This window comes from Macaca fascicularis, chromosome 7 (assembly GCF_037993035.2).
Source record: "Macaca fascicularis isolate 582-1 chromosome 7, T2T-MFA8v1.1".
In the NCBI taxonomy this organism is placed as follows: Eukaryota; Metazoa; Chordata; class Mammalia; order Primates; family Cercopithecidae; genus Macaca; species Macaca fascicularis.
In genome coordinates this window covers 69960714-69982104 of record NC_088381.1, presented here as the reverse complement: position 1 = coordinate 69982104, position 21391 = coordinate 69960714, and the positions used below count along the sequence as shown (strand labels likewise).

The following is a 21391-nucleotide window of genomic DNA, read 5'->3' as shown; positions in this document are numbered from 1 at the left end:
TACCCTCAATTTTAGGTATTTTCCCATTAATTCCTCACACATTTTTGATTCAGGGGTCACGTGAATTAGGTTTGTAGAAGAGGCCAAGGTGCAAAGGGATAAACAAATGAATATATGAATGTAGTTTCCTTTAGTCTGTGTTGTTTTAAGAGCATGAAAGCTTCCATCACTGCTTTCTTCCTTCCGTATTTAGACTGTAGAGCTCAATAATTTAGGATCAATCTCTGTTCTCTTTTCTCTACATCAGTACTCCTCTGTATTCTGAGTTATTCAACTTTGTTTTTTTAGATCACTAATGGCCTTTCCTACAGTGTCAATTGGGTCCTTTGTCCCCAGTGTGAATTAACTGTGCTTTAGGATTCTGGATGTCTGCATCATTTTTGCCAACTCACTCCCCTTCCATCCTTGTCGTCATAACAATAGCTTTGCTGCAGATGTAATTAAAGCCCCTAACCAGTTGATCTAATAAGGGAGGTTATCCTGGATTACCTGGGTAGGCCTGACTGTATCAACTGGAAGGCTTTAAAAGCAGGGCTTAGGTTTCCCCTGGAGAGAAGGGATTCCATCCCACCTGTGGAGGACAGCACTAGCCTGTGCCTGTGGAGCTCCATCTCACCCACAATCTCCCCTTCCTCACATGATATTTTGGCCCATGTTGGTGGGCTGACTTTGCCCATAATCTTCCTTCCCCATCCTGCCCTACAAATTTTGGACTTATTAGCCAGGCCTCACAATCTAAGGCACCATTCCTTATAATAAATCTTAACATATTATTTCTCTGAGTGGTTCTGCTTCTCTACTTGAACAGTGACTGATATACTCACAAAATCTACTTTTCTCCTTGCTGTCTCCTTTTCTAATTTAATAACAAATCTGATTTTATTGAGTTCTTTAAAGGACAAATGGGAAATATCATCTAAATTTTTTTGTTTCTTACAGAAAGCATACTCGGAAAATCTTCCATCTGAATACTTATGATACTTTACCCTTTTCTTTATGCTGTAATGTTATTTCATAGACCCCATGTTGGCTGGCTATCCTGTTTAACCATACTTAATTGGAAAGATGTCTGTAGGCTTCGCTTCTATCCACAGAGAAGGAAGGTAGAAAATGTCTCATGTCCTGCTTCTTATTTATTTATATGCTAGACACACCTGTCACACACCTTCCCTCAGATCTACAAAAAAGTCGATGTGCCTAGTAGGTATTCAAACATGATGAGCCTGCTAGAGAGTTGTGTCTTTTATAAATGGTCAGATTCTCTAAGTAAAATGTTCTAAGTTCTGAGATCAGTACAATAATTAAGGACCACTTTTCTACCCCATCAATCCACCCAGCAAGCCCTGCTCACAGTACTCTTCGAATCTATACCGATGATTCCAAAATCACCATTCTTTGTACTATTCTGGACTACCTCTTAAAAAACCGAAAGTCCCACATGACGCAGGAATTCTCAGCTGCATGTGAAAGGAAGGAGAACAGGCCACTGTGAGAAAATGCGGTTGTGGAAAAATGAGACTTGTAACCTTGTAACAAAAACAAGGTTTGAGAGGCAACAAAACCTTTTGGAATTCAACTCCTGCCACTACTAGTCTTGGGATCAATAAATACTAATCTTCTGCCAAGGAAAAAAAAATCACTAGCAGTTTTAAAATATGTTATTTTCTTTTCAGCAGTGATAATAGCTGAAAAAATACACAAACACTAATGTAGCCAAGAAAAAATTTTTAGGAAAAGCTATCAAACACTCTGAAGGTGGGTGGGAACTGAATCATCAAAAGATTATGGTGGGCGACCTATTAACCAACATCAGATACATAGAATTGGGAATTCTACACAGGTTGTTCTTACTGTAGTTTTTCCTAAACCTGTCTTCCACCTCTCCACCCAAATTTCTCTTTGAGGGGAGAATTCTTGCCCCCAAAGATGATCACATCTTTTTTTCACTTGGTTATACAATATCATGAGTAAATAAGAATGAAGATTTCCCCCAGGACATTTCTCCCTGCTTCCTCTAGAGCAAGTCTGCAGTGGGCCCACCCTACATTATTTGGGAGTTATGCTGATTGCTACTGCACAAGGGTCTCTCAGGGAAAACACCCTCCTAATTTACCATTTTCACTAACCACCAAGCTGAGAAACTGAGACTTGAAAAACGCAGAGGAAAAAATGTCCTTGCCCCACCACTCACACTGCACCCAGATGAATCCTTATCACCTGCATTTAAGGCAGAACTGTGGCAAACAGTACAATGCAGAAGCTTGTTTATATAACTAGGGATGAGAGAACATTTGGAAGATTCAAAAGAACAAATTCCCTCCTGTTCATATTTAAAGTGAAGACTAATTTTTGTAACAAGCATAACATCAATGTTTTTTTGTCTCTAAAGGGCACATTCAAAATGAATAGCTTACAAACTAGCACACATTATCAGAATACACTTTCCTCCATTTCACAGATTGAGGAAATTAAGTAACAGAGAGATTAAGTATTTTGCACAAACTCTTGCAATGAAGCCAGGATGCAAACAGACTGACTCCAATGCCCCTGCTTTCCCCACTTTGCAAGAGCAAAGTTAAACCCAGAATTCTTAACTTCATGCTCATGCCTGAAGTTCAGGGAGACTTAAGAAATTTGTCATATGTAAATGTGTGCAGGTAGGCAACTATAAACATTTTTTTCTGAGGAGAAATCTGAGCAATTTCCAAAGAAGTCACTGACCTGAAGAAAGCTAAAAAGCACTGCAACTGAACAATTATAACAGAAGGAGGATTAGCCATAATTCTTACATACTATTTTGTATAAGTATTAGGCTAGCATACCTGTAAACATCCTAGCTTTCAACAGCAAGAAGTCCTGTTACATAACAAGGTTTCTTATTTATCTGTATTACCTCAGGCATCATGGTTACTTTGTACCTTTCTCCTTTAAATACCTATTTAAAAGTATTTGATGTTCAACTCATTCATGTGAACAGACTATTCCATTACATTCGTCCCTCAACAGCAGGCACGATGAACTCTTAACTGATGCTACTCTCCCCTTACTGTACCCAGTGTTCCTAGATTCTAATCAACAATTAATAGAACAATTTAAACTGCAGAATGTGAATTGAGCACACAAAATCAGATTCCTGATCCCAGTTGTTGACTTAAAGACAGTTCTATCAAGTCACTTGCATCCATTTCACCATGCAAAGTATACAACTAACTTACACAATTTCTTTTGCTATTATTTTAAATATATGTACAATAAAATTCACCTTTGGGGGTGTACACTCCTATGAGTTTTAACACATGCATAGATTCTTATAGCCACCACCACGAACAAGATGCAAAACAACTCCAACAACCTGAAGAATTCCCTCATGATCCCTCTTTGCAGTCAGACTTTTCCCCCACTCCCAGCCCCTAGCAACTACTGATCTGTTATTTTTTTCTATAATTTTGCATTTTCCAGAATATCATATAAATAGAATCATACAGTATGGAACCTTTGGAAACTGACTTCATTTTCCTAGCATAATGCATTTAAAATGCATCCAAGTTGTTGCACACATCAACAGTTTGCTTCTTTTTATTGCTGAGTAGTATTCCATTGTATGGATACATTACAGTTTGCTTCTATATTCACTCAGTGAGGGAAATCTGGGTTATTTCCAGTTTTTTATGATTGTGAATAATGCTACTATGAGCACATCTGTGCACAGACTTTTTGGTAACTATAGATTTTCATTTCTCTAGGATAAACACCCAAAAGTGGGATTACTGGGTCATATGCTAAGTGTATGTTTAACTTTAAAAGAAACTGCCAGATTTTTCCAGAGTGGTTATACATTTTGCATTCCTACAAGCAACATAAGAGATGTTCATCTTTGCCAGCCCTTGGTATTCTTCATCTTAGCTGTTATGATAAATGTGTAATGATATCTCATTGTGGTTTTAATATGTATTTCCTTCCTTAAGTGTTCAAATTTGGTTTGGCCTTTGTTAGCACTGCTTGAGCAATTTTGTGCAACAGAAAATTTACCAGTACACTGACAGTACAAAAAATATTAAAGCTGGCCAATTCCCTCCTATTAAAGACAAGGAAGTTAAGGCCCAAAGAGAGGAAGTGGCCAGGCGCGGTGGCTCACACCTGTAATCCTAGTACTTTGGGAGGCTGAGGCGGGTGGATTGCTGAGCTCAGGAGTTCAAGACCAGCCTGGGCAACATGGTGAAACCCCGTCTCTACTAAAATACAAAAAAAAGTAGCAGGGCATGGCGGCATGTGCCTGTATTCCTAGCTACTTGGGAGGCTAAGGCAGGAGAATCACTTGAACCCAAGAGGTGGAGGTTGCAGTGAGCCGAGACTGCACCATTGCACTCCAGCCTGGGTGACAGAGCAAGGCTCCATACCAAAAAAAAAAAAAAAAAAAAAAAATAGAGAGGAAGTGATATGTCCAAAGTTTCAGATGTTTGCTGTTTCTAATAGTTGTTTTTAATCATGGTAACATAAACAAAACTATCCAACTCCTGGACCCCTCTTTAAACAAGACAAAACAAAACCATAAAACACCATAAGCCCCACAAATAACTAATGCAGTACTATCTTGACACTTTGTGAAAGGCAGTCAGAATACACATTCCCGTATCAATACAGAAATGGAAGGAGCTAGAGGTATTAAGGCCATCACCAGGTTTCTGAAGAGGCACTCACACCTTATATAATGTCAAATATTCTGATCTCTAAATATTAGCAAGACAAGTTTCTTGGACACTATACTTAAAAAAAGAAGAAGAAAAGGACAAATCCTTTCTTCCTTGATTTGATACTTCCTTTCAAGTTTTACCTGGGCAGGACTATCCAGGTAGTATCTGACAGTATGCACTTGATAGTATGGGACACTGTTCAGATGGCTGATCACAGTCTTAACTGTTACATTTAGTAGATTTAAGAGAATCAAAGCTGGCAAAGACCTCTTTACCATTCTTCCGTGGAAGAAGACAAAACTCGTCTGAGTGTAGAAACTATGCCATGGCTCAGGCCCCTATGGGTATTCCTCCTCAGGAACTGCTCACCTGTGGAGAGGGTGACTTGTGGTCTGCTTACCCAACAAAATTCAGTACTCAAGGTGGGTAGACTCTACAGGGCCGTGGAGTGACTGACCAGCTCTTTCACTGAAGACATAGAAAGTACAAGCAGACCCTTCTGGCAGGAGCTCTAACATCAGGCTTCCAATCTAGATTTCATCAGTAATAAAGTAAACATTTGATCTCTATCTCAGGACTCCTAAATCGTTCGATTGAACTCAGAAGGGAAACCGGATGTTACTTACTGAACTCCAGGTACACATTATGTTTCACTTTAAAATATCTATACAATTATAACATCAAGTAGATGTCATTTGCTACTAGAATTATGTGGGAAAACCCTTGTTTGAGTAAGAGGACTTACTATGTAAATGTTTTTGAAAAAGCGGAGTTCTGGCCGGGTGCAGTGGCTCACGCCTATAATCCCAGCACTTTGGGAGGCTGAGGCAGGTAGATTACCTGAGGTCAGGAGTTCGAGGCCAGCCTGACTAACATGGTGCAACTCTGTCTCTACTAAAAAAAACAAACAAAAAAAATTAGCCGGGTATGGTGGCACATGCCTGTAATCCCAGCTACTTGGGAGACTGAGGCAGGAGAATCACCTGAACCCAGGAGGTGGAGGTGGCAGTGAGCCGAGATCACGCCACTGCACTCCAGCCTGGCCAACAACAGCAAAAGCCCATCTCAAAAAAAAAAAGAAAAGTCCTTTCTTCAGTGAATTCTCATAGAGAGGGCCAAGAGATAAGTCAGTAAGAGTGACACTAACCTGGTTAAGGAAGTGTGTGGTTTCTCAGAGCACACCCTGTTCTCATGCTCCTCCCACTCACTGCCCAATCTTTCCTCTCCTTCACTTCCAGGCTATCTTAGAGAACTTCAGCATACAATAATGAAAACCATGTCTTTGATCATTAAACACCAAAAAGTAACTCTGCTGCTCTCCTCATGAAGAACGTGTCACTTTCTATACTTGAAAGATCATGTCTGAAATCCAGACCCACAAGAAGGTGATGTGCCACTCTCCTTGGGTAGTCCCTAGGGTCATTTTGCTGCAACAACATGCTTAACAGCTCAGCTGAAGAACTTAGAAGAGATGCCATGGAGGCCACCTTCCTACAGTAGTTCTAAGATTTACTCAGCCGCTGTGGAAGACCTGAATATGATGACTACAGAAAAGCAGCCCCATTACAAAAACAGAAATATCACAAACTTAAAGTTTGTTTGTAGATCATATAAATTCTCACCATGCAAACTCTGATCTGTCCCCAACACATTCCACTCCGCGGGCAGCTTCAGGTGCCTGAATGCCAGCACTACCTTCTTATCGAGGGAATTCACATCCCCAGATGGGGGTCCTGACTGGTCAAGAAAACGGGTAAAGTTCAGAGCCTGCTGATTTCCAGCACTGGTTGCCAGGAATTGAGCTGCATCATACGCTTCATCCTGGATGAAATGAAAGTCTTCTTCAGCCACCACAAACACGGGAAGGCCCTCTTTGGAAGCACAGAGCTGCACCTTCACTGTCTCACAGCAATCATGACCTAAAGAAAACACAGGCAGCAAAGAAAACAGTATTAGAGCCTCACTGCTGAAACGACGCTGGTGGATCCTCTTAGCTCTTATTTCATGACATACAAATTTCTCCTCCTAAAAAACACCCCTCCTTCCTCTTAAGCTCTGACAGCATTTTTCCAAACTTCTTAAAACTCCATTTTCAGCTTTTAACATTATTTGCAAATATGAGTTCCCTTAACAAAGAACAAAAAACTCTGTATCCCAGCTTTCACCATGCCTATAATATGGTATCTGGAACTGAACAGGCTCTGAATATCAACAAGGGCTATTCAGTTTAAACAGATTTAAGAATGAAAGCTGAAGGACCGGCAAGGCCTAGCATACGATGGAAAGTCCAATAGCTACTGAACTAAATTAGATCTGAAAACATAACAGGAAAAAATATCACTCATACAAGTTATATAGGAAGAATTTTACAGATTCACTAACACTTGCTTTATTATCACAATACAAAGGCTCACATGATGAAGCACTTGGAAAAGTACACAATTACTTGATTTTATTTTACTACTATGAGCAATCCAAGGCCTAAAAAATAAATATTGATTTTTGTTCTCAGATACACATTCTTTCCCATCTCAGCCACTAATGTAATGAGGACTTCAATGAAATTACCTGGTTTGCATGAGGATAATGCAATGCTGTGGCTGGGAGCCCAGTTCAGGAAACGCAAACATGCCAAGGACTCCATGGTGCCCAGTGTACAGACTGGCAGGCACCTCAGGAGTGGTGATTGGAGGCAGAAAACTGCATGCCACTCCAAAGAGCTCGGCTGAAGTCAGGTCAGCAAGATTTAACACCACTTGTCTACGGGTAAGGCCTTCTTGGAGGATTGGGCTTTCTTTTGAATTTTTAGCCTCACAGAATTAAATATTTCCAATATTCAGATTATACTCATCATGACGCATATTGTATTTCCCCTGTTTTCACACACTGATCTCAAATAGCCAGAACTATGCTCCTATCATCATCCTTCTTCCAATGACAAAAAAGGAAAGAAAGTACAGTTCATGTTTTTGTTTGGGTGATGCCACTTTGTGCTCTGCCTGATTAATCACGGGCACCCATGCACATGCCACTTCCCTGAATCTCTAACATTCAGGCTAGGGGCATGTAGAGAAACCCTTTATATGGTCCCTGAGACTGAATTTCCATACCACGGGCACAGGCCAACAGAGGTTTCAGACTTGGAACAAACTAAGCTTTCTGCTGTCTTTGAAAGAGACAATGTTTTTTCCATGTTATCAGAATAATAAATAAGCTGATTTTCCACATGCTTTTTTCCCAAGGGCCTCCTTAAGCCCTTCATCCTGTGGCAAAAGAAATCTCTCACTGCTGTGTACTTCTAGGATGGTAGGAAGTATTTACCAAGCAAGTACCTAGTACACATCAGGCATCTGAGTCATTTCTCTCCACAACAATTTTACGAGGCATGTATTGTCCTCAATTTATAGATTAGAAACTGAGACTTAAAGAAGTAAGTTTAACTTGCCCCATGTTACACAGATATTAAGGTGCAGAATTCACTATACAGAGTCAAGGCTGATGCCAAAGGACATGGTCTATTATAACAGGAGGCAAGGGTTTTGCATCACATTGCCTATCAATAGGGCGATGTGTTTGAAGAGGAAGAAGGTTAAGAGCTAAGTCCCTGCCTGAGAGGAGCCTAACACTTGGAATGATGGGCTAGTATGACTTTTAAGCAAGAATAATTGGTTCATGAACCATGAAGATAAGTCTTCACATGAACACTGAATCCACACGATAGTCCCACTGCCTTCCAAGTCGAATTCCTTCTAAGAAGGCTGTAGGAAGCCGAAACATCCTCTGCTTGGTGTGCGTGTGCAAGCGCGAGCATGTGCATGCGCATGCACGCTTTATAATAATATATACGTGGTATTTATACATTTAATATATGAAAGAGAATTAGGGGGAAAAAGCAATATTCTTTTGAAGGGCAGCCAGCCTAACTACACAGACATCAATGTTAGCAGAAACAAGCCAAATGATTCCTTTAGTAAGATTTGTCTATTTTTCTAGCAGAAAATGTTTCCTTTAAAATATTCTCTAACATCTGACTCAGTTTTGTTCAAGAGCTAAAAGCTAGACATCCATCAAGTCCAGGCACTATGATCAGAAGGTGAAGATGAGTAAAGTAAGGAGTCTCAATTCCTCAGTTTAAACAGATTTAAACAGATTCCTCAGAGATTTAAGGTCCATAACAGAGAATCAAACAAGATGCAGAAAACTGCAACATAAGTCAAAATGAGAGGACTTCTACAAGAACTTTCCTATCTAAAATATCTAAATATCTAAATACAGTGCAATTTGGGGAGAGGAGTGGTGCATTCCATATGTGGGCAAAAGCAGGAAGATTTCACAAAGGAGATGGCAATTAAGAAGGACTTAGGCCAGGTGTGATGACTCACATTGTAATCCCAGCACTTTGGGAGGCCAAGGCAGGCAGATTGCTTGAGGCCAGGAGTTCGAGACCAGACTGGCCAACACAGCGAGACTCTGTCTGTACTAAAAACAAAAATTAGCCAGGCATCTGTAGTCCCAGCTACTAGGGAGCCTGAGGCAGGAGAATCGCTTAAACCTGGGAGGCGGAGGTTGCCATGAGCCAAGATCGTGCCACTGGACTCCAGCCTGGGAGACACAGACCCTGTCTCTGAATAAATAAATAAACAAACAAACAAACAAACAAATAAATAAATAAAATCTAGAAGGGGCCTCCTAAATTCTTTAATATTATCACCTGAAACATCATACATAGCCTCACTTAATTTCCAAATAAACTGATGGTGGATGGATGAACGATGGATGGATAGAGTGATATGTATGTCAGTCAGGAGAACTGCTTTAAAGAAGAAATGCTGTGGTTCATCAATAGAATCAATATATAGCATTGTACCATTTATCCAAAATTAAGCTAATCTGTAAACTTCTGGAAGTCCTTTGCGGTAGATTTGAATAAATGTCAATAAAGACCAAAATTTCACAATTCAATGATGATGATGTAAGTAATCTGAGATCCAAACTGAATTATGCTTTCAAACCTTAAATTCACAGTGCCTTAGAAGAGAGATTACACTATGTAAAACAGAATATCCACTGCCGTACCCATTCCTTTTCCTTTCTTATCACTTTCCTTCCTCAAGCCTATGCAAAGATGAGAAACCTGAACCTTTGAATCAGAAAGGGAGTCACAATACCACTAAAAGTAAACATCATTCACACTGCAAAAAGCCATGGTGAAGCAATGTTACCCTACCCAAAACTGTGAAGTGCCAAAGTAAAGTATCTGCACAGAAATTTGTCTGGAATTGCTAAAATGACTGTTTACTGAGGCAGAATGGGATGAGGGCGAACTACAGGGAGAGAAACAGAACAAGGCGTGATGGGTGTGTGCATGTGGGGGTGTTGTGCTTGGCAACATCAGTACGATTATCTCTTTCTGCTGCATTAGCAGAGTTTGTTAGCAGATGAATGGATGGATGTGTGAGCTACTGTCAGCTCTGTGTACAACGAAAATCAAACTGTATAACAGAGAAGGCAGAATGTCAGAAATAGCCATGAAAGAGATATCTCAGAAACTGTCCAATTGTTAATCCAATGTTTTCCCTTCAGATATGAATTCAAAATCTGAAGAAGAGACTATGAATCATCTTAAGTAAAATATGCCATAAATCTGGAATTTGTTTGGTATGATTAGAGGCTTCTTTTTCAAAAGAAAACCTGAGGGTTAAAAGATGAGTGGGGAACTCAGGGTTTCCTGGATTAGTCTTTATTAAACTTAAGAGCACATTGGAAGCATTACTACTGATCAAGAATAAAGTACCTCACCCTACTGTCTGGAAATCAACCATACCAGGTTGGCCTACTGTCTCACATTAATGTTTTCCATTAGGCTCAAGTGGCTCTCAAGATTATTTTTTAATTCCTATAACCTTTCTGATAAAGCACCTGGGGGGAAATCAGCATTTTTTAAAAAGTTACATAATACAGACTCAATAATAAAACAAATCACCCCATATGCCTACACCAAACCTCTTACTATCATAAATTAGCTCTAGAGACACGACTATTTCCAAGAGGGCCATTAGTCTTATGACTGCCTTTGTACATAAAGACTGCAGGGTTATTAACAATGTCTACAATTACACTGCAAAGACACGGGGATGGGAAACTGTATCCAATTTGATATAATAACCACAATCTAACTTTCTGCATAAAAACAGAAGCTGCAGTAGGAAGAACAATAGCAGGATTTTCAATTAGTTCCATGGCGTTTTTCCTTTCATTCAATTTCCTGGTAACAAGAAAGGAAAATAAAAATCCCAATCTTTTTTTAAAAAGGGAAGTTTTGAAAATTTTACTGAATTTCTGAAGGCAGTTACTCTAGAGGATTTATAGAGGGGAAGGAGAGAGAGAAACTATTGGAAGAAACATGGCCCAAACTTTAATTCCATATTTTAAATTATGAATTAATTTCTGAACTTCTCATACTATCAAGTCCACTTACAAGACAAATACAAATTATGGGGTGGGAGAAGTCTGCTCCCAGCTGAGTACATTGTAGGGATCCTCCTCAAGTATGCTGGCAATTAGCTGTCAAGTACAAAATATTAGGTTTGAACTCCAGCTCCACTTCAACAGATTTGGTTATCCTGAGAAAGTCATTCAATCTTGAAGCCTGTTTTCCTTGTACACAAAATGAGAACACCATCAACCTTATGGATTGTTAACAACATTAGAGCTGTGCACAAAGTACCTGGCATAAAATGGGCATCTAAAACTGGTAGTTTTTATTATTAGCTATTAAAATGCTTTTGTTTAGGAAACTCAAGGAAAACAGATCCCTAACACTCTACAAAGAGCTTCTGCAGCATGGCCCAACAAAGCTTGCCATTGGCACTGCAGAAATAACAAAATAAAGAGAGGAGGGAAAGAATAAACAAAAACACAATGAGCACCTAGGTGAGAAACAAAAACTTAACTACTGATGGTCCTCTTAAAATCATCTAATCTGCACCTTTTTTTATGCTGGCAGGTCAGGAGGTGTGTGTGTGCGAGGTTGGGAGAGCTCTCCGGCAGGCTCCTTCTCACTATATGGAGCACCGCACCCATGGAAACGAAATATTGCTACTGATAAACAAAACTGCTGAAGTACAGCCCAAGAATTACTTCATTTCCTATTAAGCTAAAAGTGGAATGCATCCCATCTGGGCCCTCTCTTTTGAGGATGAAACAATAGGAACTTTGTTTCATCAGCTATCCAAAAAGAAACCCTAAAAGTGCTGGGCCAGCCAAGCCCAGTCCCACACAGACTTCACCTTCTAAGAGAAAAAATGATGGAAAATATAAAAATAATATCTTGATTACTTCAGTTTGGCATCAAAGTCTCTAAAAGTTTGGTGTCTTTTTCTTTCTTCTGAAGTGTCTATGATAGGGTTAAAAGAAACAAATTTTCAGTCTTCAGATCCAGACTCTAATAAGAAAAAGGATTTTGTGCAGAAGTACACACCCACTGCTGGGTTTTGGTGACCTAATGGTAGTGTGCAAATTTGGTATATGTGTAAAATGTCTCTATGTGTACAGGAGTATTTAATCAGAAGAGAACAAAGAGTAGGCACAGGAATTTCACCATGTACATTTTAGAGGAGGAAGGAGAGATTTAATGCTAAAAATGTGCTCCGCTATATTCCAGCCGACACCTCTAAGGCAGTGTTTCTGAGCCTTTTCTTCTGTTATACCCCCAAAGAGCCTTTTCAGACATTATTCTCTATTCACCCCTCACTTCATGAAACTTTAATACCATAGATATACCACAAATTTGTTTAACTGTGTTTTACATACACACAGTAAGTCTTTTTTGTTCCCCAAAAGGCAACTTTCACCCCCTTGGGAGGATATCACTCCCTTAATATTGTATGCCCTAGGATTCCAGTGCTGTGTTCATGGTTCCAAAGTTATGAAATATATAATTACCTCATAACATTACAACTAAGGACAGCAGATAATGGATTTCTTTTTGCTTTTCAACTAGTTCTCAGTCTGTTTTTCCAGTATAACCACTATATGTACTAACTAGCATTCGGACAGTAATTTAAGTTTTGCAGAATTTAAAATTTCATCTGTCTAAAGATAGCTTTATAGTAAGATATTTCAGAATAGGGAGACTGTTATAGAAAAAGTCCAATAAAAATAACTGATTATCTTGGCAGGCATTGCCAGGGGCAGGGCTGGGCTGGGGGATGGGGGGTGTCAGAATTCTCTAATTAAGTACATTTAATTAAAAATCTACATCTTCTTTTCAAATATGCTATTCAATTTGGTAATACTGGACATCTGCTGCTAGAAAGTAATTTTTGGTTCACAAGAAATGAAAGAGGCCAAGCATGGTGGCTCACACCTATAATTCCAACACTTTGCTAGGTGGAGGCAGAAAGATCACTTAGCCCAGGAGTTTGAAACCAGCCTGGGCAACACAGGGAGACACCATCTCTAAACACACACACACATACACAAATTAGCCACTCATGATGGTGAGTGCTACTTGGGAGGCTGGGGTAGAAGGATAACTTGAGCCTGGGAGGTCAAGCCTGCACTGAGCTGTGATTGTGCCACTGCACTTCAGCCTGGACAAAAGACTGAGACTCTGTCTCCTAAAAAAAAAAAAAAAAAGAGAGAGAGAGAGAGAAAGGAAGAAAAAGAAAGACATAACACATTATAACTCAGACCATTTGTTGTAATCTGGGCTGTAATTTTTTTCTTTAAACCCAAAAGAACTTCTGATCAGGTAAATGTATTTTTCTTTTTTAATGACAAATCTACTTTATAAAGTACCTACCCTTATCAGTGAAAAAGAAAAGGAAAATATAAAAGAGCTGAGTCAAATTTGAAGTCAATAAAGGTTTGCAGTTCTTCAAACAAGAACACTTGCTATGAATTCTAAAAATAAACAACAGACATGGCTGAAAAAAGATTTCATTTTATGAAAGATTCTGCACCAGAGTCTTTTACAAAAATAGTATACAAAAACCACTAAACATTCTGTTCCATCTCCTATTCTGAAATCACTACTTGGTCTAAATTCACAGTTTCAGTAATAAAAATGAACACAATAAAACAGTACTCTATGCCCCCATCTCACCCCAAGAATTATCTTCAAAGGATGTCCAGATTTCCGTACACTATTTGCCAATCCTACCTAGGTCTTAAAAAAACAAATCTCAGCTTTATCTCTCGAGAAAAATCACTGGTTAATTAAAATGTCATTTAGGATTTTATTTGTTTTCTATGGAGAGACAATAATGGAATATTATTTTCATTTATTACTAAGGCAACACCTTTCATTATTAGAAGTATATTTCCATCTCAAGCTACATTTCAAAGCAAATTATATTCTTGAATGAGCTACTTTCATAGGTGTTTTGAATGTAATATTTTATTATAAAGCTGTGGTTGGCCTCCAGTGTTAATCAACACAAAGATGGATTTATTTTCAAAAGAGAAGACATTCTTTTCAGCAATCAAAATGTTTTCATCGAAAATTACTATGTATCATACAAATAACAAGCTCACTGTAAACATTTAAACAATTCAGGTTGGGCGCGGTGGCTCACGACTGTAATCCCAGCACTTTGGGAGGCCAAGGCGGGTGGATCACAAGGTCAGGAGATCGAGACCATCCTGGCTAACACGGTGAAACCCCGTCTCTACTAAAAATACAAAAAAATTAGCTGGGCATGGTGGCAGGTGCCTTTAGTCCCAGCTACTCGGGAGGCTGAGGCAGGAGAGTGGTGTGAACTCAGGAGGTGGAGCTTGCAGTGAGCCAAGATCCGGCCACTGCACTCCAGCCTGGGCGACAGAGTGAGACTCCATCTCAAAAAAAAAATCAATAAATAAATAAATTCAAAGATAGATAAAGTAGAAAGTCAAAGTCTCCACCTACCTGCCCTCTAAGATGTTACTACTTATGCTTAAAATACTTTATTTTTAAAAAGGAGGGGAAATCACATCATAACTACTTTAAAAGGTCTTTACAACTTCTTTATAATTACAGACACATGCAAACACACACACACACACACACACACACACACACGGGGGGGATGGGGAAGGAGGGGGCAGGAGGGAGGGATAGACAGACATATACACTTCAATGTAGGACTTATTACAAAACATGCAAAAAAAAAAAAAAAGAGAGAGAAAACAGAGATGGGTGGGAGACAGGCCTGCAATTTCAATATCCGAAGTCAAAATAATTTATTAGGAGATAATTTAGAATGTCTATGTGTCAACCCTATTTAGGGAAATATTGATTTGATAAAAGGTTACGGACTAACATCGAAAAGTAGCTGCCTTTTGAGGGTTAATCAATCCTTTGGTTTTAGGAAAAACTAAAATGTTACAAAACACAGTGAAACATACCGAGAACTCAAAGAAAAATCAGAGCCAGCAATCTGGATGAAACATGAAAAATAAAAAAAAAATAATAATAAAAGCAAGAAGAGGCTGGGCACGGTGGCTCATGCCTGTAATCCTAGCACTTTGGGAGGCCAAGGTGGGCAGATCACGAGGTCAGGAGTTCAAGACCAGCCTGGCCAACATGGTGAAACCCCACCTCTACTAAAAATACGAAATTTAGCCAGGCATGGTAGCACACGCCTGTAATCCCAGCTACTCAGGAGGCTGAGGCAGGAGAATTGCTTGAACCCAGGAGATGGAGGTTATAGTGAGCTAAGATCGTGCCATTGCATTCCAGCCTGGGCAACAGAGCAAGACTCCTTTTTGGGGTGGGGGATGGGGGGCAAGAACAAGGCACAAAGCTCTGTTTCTTCTCTTAGCCAAAATGACTAGGAATTGCAGAGCTCGTCCCACACGTAAGCACAAAGAGTGCAGAGACATCCCTGTAGGCAGTAGCTGCTGCAACAAATAGACTATGCACACTTATCCAGGAACTGGGATGCACAGTGCACTGCACGGACTTTCCACGAAGACTGGACTTTCCATGAAGATTCTTGACTAATCTAGCACTGCTCTCAGCAAACAGGAAATCTGAGGCTATCAATGCAGCTAACTGATGCACAAAAATCATCAGACTCCTTCTCCAAGCTAAAAATGCAACTCAACAAGCCAGAGACTCCTTTTGAATTTATTTAAAACAAACAAACAAACAAAACAAACAAAAAAAAACAGGGCGGGGAGGGGGTTACATGTGAGTGTGAGTATGGGTGTATTCACATACATACACATCTTTCTACAAGAGCAGCTTCTGGGAAGCAGGATGTGTGACACAGTAGAAATGTTGTTCTATCAAGTGACAGTTTCCTAGAACAAGCCTTCTTAGCATATACCAGTGAGGAAACCAAACAAAAATCCTTGTCCTCATAAAGCTAACACTTTAGTTGGGGCAGACAGAAAATAAATAAGATAAATAAGTAAAATATATGTGAGAAGTTGAAAAGTGCAATGGAGAAAAATAAAGCAGGAAAGGGGGATAGGGAATGTGGAGAGGCGGCAGCTGTGTATTTTTATAAGCTGGACAGAAAGGCTTCACTGAGGTGATAGCTGAGTAAGGGCCTGAAGGAAGGGAAGGCACAAGTCTAAGTCCACAAAGGCAGATTTAAAGACATTTAGGTCCAGGCTAAAGAATTTACCCCATAATATAAACAAGAAATTCAAAACAAGTTAACCCCCAAAATGCCTCTATCTCTACCCCTCCACAATAAATTACCAAACTAAGCCAAATGACAGTAGCTGAAAAAGACAAATAACCAGAAAAATCTCATATGTGATAAGTAGAGCAATAGGGTCTGGTCAGGAATCTCCTTTGCTTAGTTAATAGAGTTTCTACTACACCAACTAAGGATCTCATTGATACCCTTGCACACATATCAAAGGCTCATATGTTAGAAGTGTTGTCTTACTCTCCATTTGGCCTTCCAGAGGTAAAAGGTCTTTCAGGGACTCTAATCCTTTTGTCACCTCTGCTGTGATGAGGCACCTCATATCAGCTGCCTGACTAAATTCAGGTAGGAAGCAGAATGTTCAGGCCAATGGGAAGGGGGGAGTTATCAGACCTCATAAGCATGATGGAAAATACTGGAATGTGGCTAAGCCGAGAGAAAATTCGTAGAAAATGAAAGAAAAGCCAGGTACTAGGTAGGACTCCAGGGCCAAAGCAAACGGGTCAGGAATGATTTCCCAGGATTTGGACCAAATTAGAGGAAAGGCGCAGAGTCTAATATACATTCTGCTTGGTTTGGGTAGGCAGGGCAAGGGTACTTATATAGACATATATAAAGAGGTACTAGAATCAAAGTCAAGGGAAGAAATGTGAACTAGAGCTCAGAAAGGTAGGCTGAGGACAATGTTCAAGGATTTGGTACAAACTTAGAGCTCCAGGCTGTCATACAAGGTCAGCGACTCTGGGAAAGTAATTGCCTGCTGCCCATCCTGGTTTAAGGACCTTACCAGTAAAGGCTTAAGGGCTTTGAGGTACATCCCTCTCCACCAAGAGAACAGACTTTGTTGGGATCTGTGACTGAGGATCACAGTTAGGACACAGGCCATGCTTGTTATATTTGCCTTTTCCCTTTTATCTGCTTGCAGTCTCCTTGTATCTACTTATATGCCCTTTCTAGATACACATGCACACATAGGTATACAAACACACAGTCCTCAAACTTTAACCCTAAAGTGCTCCTAGTATAGGAAGTATTATGTTTATAAAACTTACCTCAATTCCTTTCCTAATGAGAACTGAGTCACGGACTGATCAATTATACCTAGGTTAAGAAGCGGTTTCTCCCCACCACCAACACATAATAAATGTTCAGCAATGGTGATACTGGATGGCACCTGCTAGAGAGCAGACCTCAAGTTCCAGAGAAGCCTTTCTGATGTGATATACATCACAGGAAACAAGATGACTGGAGCTGTGGGTTACAAGGAAGGATACCTAATACTCTTCAGAAAAGCAATCGGTATCTATCCTGACTGCCTTCTTTTATTTCCTGTCCATAAAAATTTGGAAATAATATACCTAGAGACTCTCCAGAATCTTTAAATCCTTGAATTTTCAACATCATTTTTACCAAGTAGGAGGATAAACCAGCTTTCAACTGTCATAATCCCAGTTCTTAAATAAGTTATAATTTACAGAATTTGGTAGGTGGCCGACACAACAATAATACATATAAAACGGCACAGCGATAAAAAACTGGCAATCTGCTCCAATACCAGCAGGACCAGATATTCAAACTGCTTTATAAACTAATAAATTTTTTTACACTGCCTACACTTCACTCTTCCTGTCACTACTCTATACTAATAAACATAGAATAAAAGTGTTTAAGAACTAGGAAAAGCTAGTAAGGATCCCATTCAAATACTTACCAGGAGCAATGGTCTCCAATGTATCAGAACTGACCTTCCGAGTACTTGTACAGTGACGGAGGGTGGAACCCGAAAATACCAAGTAAAACACTACATCATCTTCAACTTTGTCCTCTTCAGCAAGCAGCACTGTAACAACACAATCGCCCTAGGAAAGGAAACAATATAGCAAGTTTACATTAGTAAGGTTCCTCTTCGCAGCCTATCTTTATCAAACATCATATTTAAGGGAAAATCAAATATACCGTCTAAACCATGCCCCCATTCTAGTAAGCTGAAACAGGTATAAAGATTGAGCACTTATGTGCCAGGCAATTATCCAGGCATTCACAATACAGAATGAACCTGAAAATAAGATCGCTCTCTCTTCTCTAAATTTACATTTTAGTGGAGGTGATTAGACAAATAAGTTAACCAATAAGATGAAGGAAAACTTTACTTGATCAATGGGTTAAAAAGGGGAAGGGCGGGGGAGATAGAGAAGAAAATCCAAAAATAAGGCAGAGAGGATGGAGGGGGTATAATAAATGATCACATCCTTGTACTCAGAATGCTTCTTAACTCCTGTGTTCCAGTTGACAATAATTCTCTAAATTCCATATCCCATAAATCATTACCAAGTCCATACATTCTCCAGCAATAGGCTTGCCTGGAAAGGGGAGAATGCAAAGAAGACGAGCTTGGGCTCCAGCCTAAGTGCATAACAGGCTACAACATCCAAGTTTGTGTAAGTATACGCTATGATGTTTGCACAATGAACAAAATCACCTAATACCATAGTTCTCAGAACATATCCCCATAGTTTAAACAGCACATGACTGTATAGGAAAGCTCCTGGAACATGTTCAACTCTCCGTCTATAATATTTTTAACCTATTTCAATAGGAGGCTGCTTTTCTAATAATTTGTATTTCCTAACCATCTGACATTCCTGCTCTTCTTTATCTATCCCTACATTAATCCCATAAAATCAGATAAAAAATCTTGGGCCAATAACTTTGTCTATGACTTTGCAACTATTAGAAGGTAAGACATCTTTGTCTTTCAGTTGCTTTTTTTTTTTTGGTAAGACGGAGTTTCCCTGTTGTTGCCCAGGCTGGAGTGCAGTGGCATGCTCTCGGCTCACTGCAACCTCCAACTCCTAGGTTCAAGCGATCCTCGTGTCTCAGCCTCGCAAGTAGCTGGGATTACAAGCACCCACCACCACACCCAGCTAAATTTTTTTGTATTTTTAGTAGAGACAAGGTTTTGCCATGTTGGCCAGGTTGGTCTCGAACCCTGACCCCAGACGATCTGCCCGCCTCAGCCTCCCAAAGTGCTGGGATTACAGGAGTGAGCCACCATAGCCAGCTGTAAATACTCTTTAGTAGTTTTTATATATAGTTTTTTTTTTTTAATCAAGACCAGTGGCTAAATATATTCTATGAAATGCTGTCCTAATTATTAGCATTCTCGCAATTACAAACTATACAATTCCTGTTGTAACCATAACAAAAGATTACAAAGCATCAAGGTTTAAAGCACTGAGATGTAATACTATATAAATCTTAATAATGCACTACAGAAAAATCAATTTAGAGAAGGCCGGACCATTTTAGCATCATAATTAGAGGAGTAAATTCTCATTACATACAGAAGATTTTTCCTTTCAATTTTAGCAACAATTAACACCAACAAGAGAACCATACCACCCTGTGGTCACAATTTACTAAGCCCAGCAGTATAACTGAGCAGAAGGTAGTTTTTTACTAAACACTAAAAAGCAACAACCATCAAGTCAAACCTAGGAACCAGGTCTATTAACAAAATATGCTCCAGCGGGTCCATGACTACTACTATGACTATCACAGTGGAGCATTCAACAGTATCCTAATCCAAGGAATATCACGGCTGGTAAAACAGAATTATCACTGACTTCAGTTACTACCCAGAATTAGACTTTTGTCTTGTTTATAAGACTCTCTCGGAAACATTTTTGAAAAGCTTAGCCTGGTAATATGTGTAATCTCCTTTGGCATGATGCAACCAGTTAAGAAGATGTTTGCAGCGTGTATGAGAAGAGTCTATTTCTCAAGGTACTGAAATATCCTCATAGCCTGAAAAAAGTACAAATGAAAAGTTCCATCCTTTGCAGCACAGTTTCACAAACTATGACCCACACGTCAATTCCAGCCTCCCACCATCCCGTTTTACATTTTGCGAGGGTGGGGGTGGGGGTGGGGGTTAGGGTTAGGGACAAAAAAAGGCCTTTTAATCCTTTTAATGTGAAAATTACATAAAATTCAAATTCACTGTCAACAAATAAAGGTTTAATTGAACTCAGACCATTCATTTACCCACCATTCACGGCCAGTTTTGCACTACAATGGGCCATAGAAGGTAATGATTACATGAGAACTTAGCCCACAGCCTAAATTATTTACTATCTGGACTTTTACAGGGGGGGAAAAAAAATTCACTTTGATTTCTAACCTGGTATTCTAAGAGTATATCTTCCTTTTCACGATCAAGAATTTCATCCTCACATGAGACCCAACATCTTGCTGGGAGACTCTCTGTGCCCCAAGATACTAGTGATGTCTGGGCCTTCCTTTGGGGACAGAGGAGGTGGCTAATTATAAGCAGATGAAATCCTTTTAGCAATGCTTTCAATATGAACCTCTTTTTACAAGTAAGTTTTAAACTGCTTTCATATATATATATATATTTTTTATTATACTTTAAGTTTTAGGGTACATGTGCACAACGTGCAGGTTTGTTACATATGTATACTTGTGCCATGTTGGTGTGCTGCACCAATCAACTCGTCAGCACCCATCAACTCATCATTTACATCAGGTATAACTCCCAATGCCATCCCTCCCCTCTCCCTCCTCCCTATAATAGGCCCCGGTGTGTGATGTTCCCCTTCCAGAGTCCAAGTGATCTCATTGTTCAGTTCCCACCTATGAGTGAGAACATGTGGTGTTTGGTTTTCTGTTCTCGCGATAGTTTGCTGAGAATGATGGTTTCCAGCTGCATCCATGTCCCTATGAAGAACATGAACTCATCCTTTTTTATGGCTGCATAGTATTCCATGGTGTATATGTGCCACATTTTCTTAATCTAGTCCGTCACTGATGAACATTTGGGTTGATTCCAAGTCTTTGCTATTGTGAATAGTGCGCAATAAACATACGTGTGCACGTGTCTTTATAGCAGCATGATTTATAATCCTTTGGGTATACACCCAGTAATGGGATGGCTGGGTCATATGGTATTTCTAGTTCTAGATTCTTGAGGAATCGCCATACTGTTTTCCACAATGGTTGAACCAGTTTACAATCCCACCAACAGTGTAA

The 21391-nt window shown here is 39.6% G+C and overlaps 1 protein-coding gene across 44 annotated transcripts in view; it reads right to left on the bottom strand.

The window, feature by feature from the left end:
* The window catches only part of AKAP13 (A-kinase anchoring protein 13), a 351999-nt gene that overhangs the window by 198758 nt on the left and 131850 nt on the right, over window positions 1-21391 (bottom strand). For all 44 annotated transcript variants that reach the window (XM_005560406.5, XM_015453327.4, XM_015453326.4 and 41 more), the window contains exons 3-4: window positions 18051-18198; window positions 6314-6610 (exon numbers count right to left, since the gene is read on the bottom strand). In XM_005560406.5, coding sequence (XP_005560463.3) covers window positions 6314-6610; window positions 18051-18198 — 445 coding nt within the window. The remainder of the gene's footprint in view (window positions 1-6313; window positions 6611-18050; window positions 18199-21391) is intronic.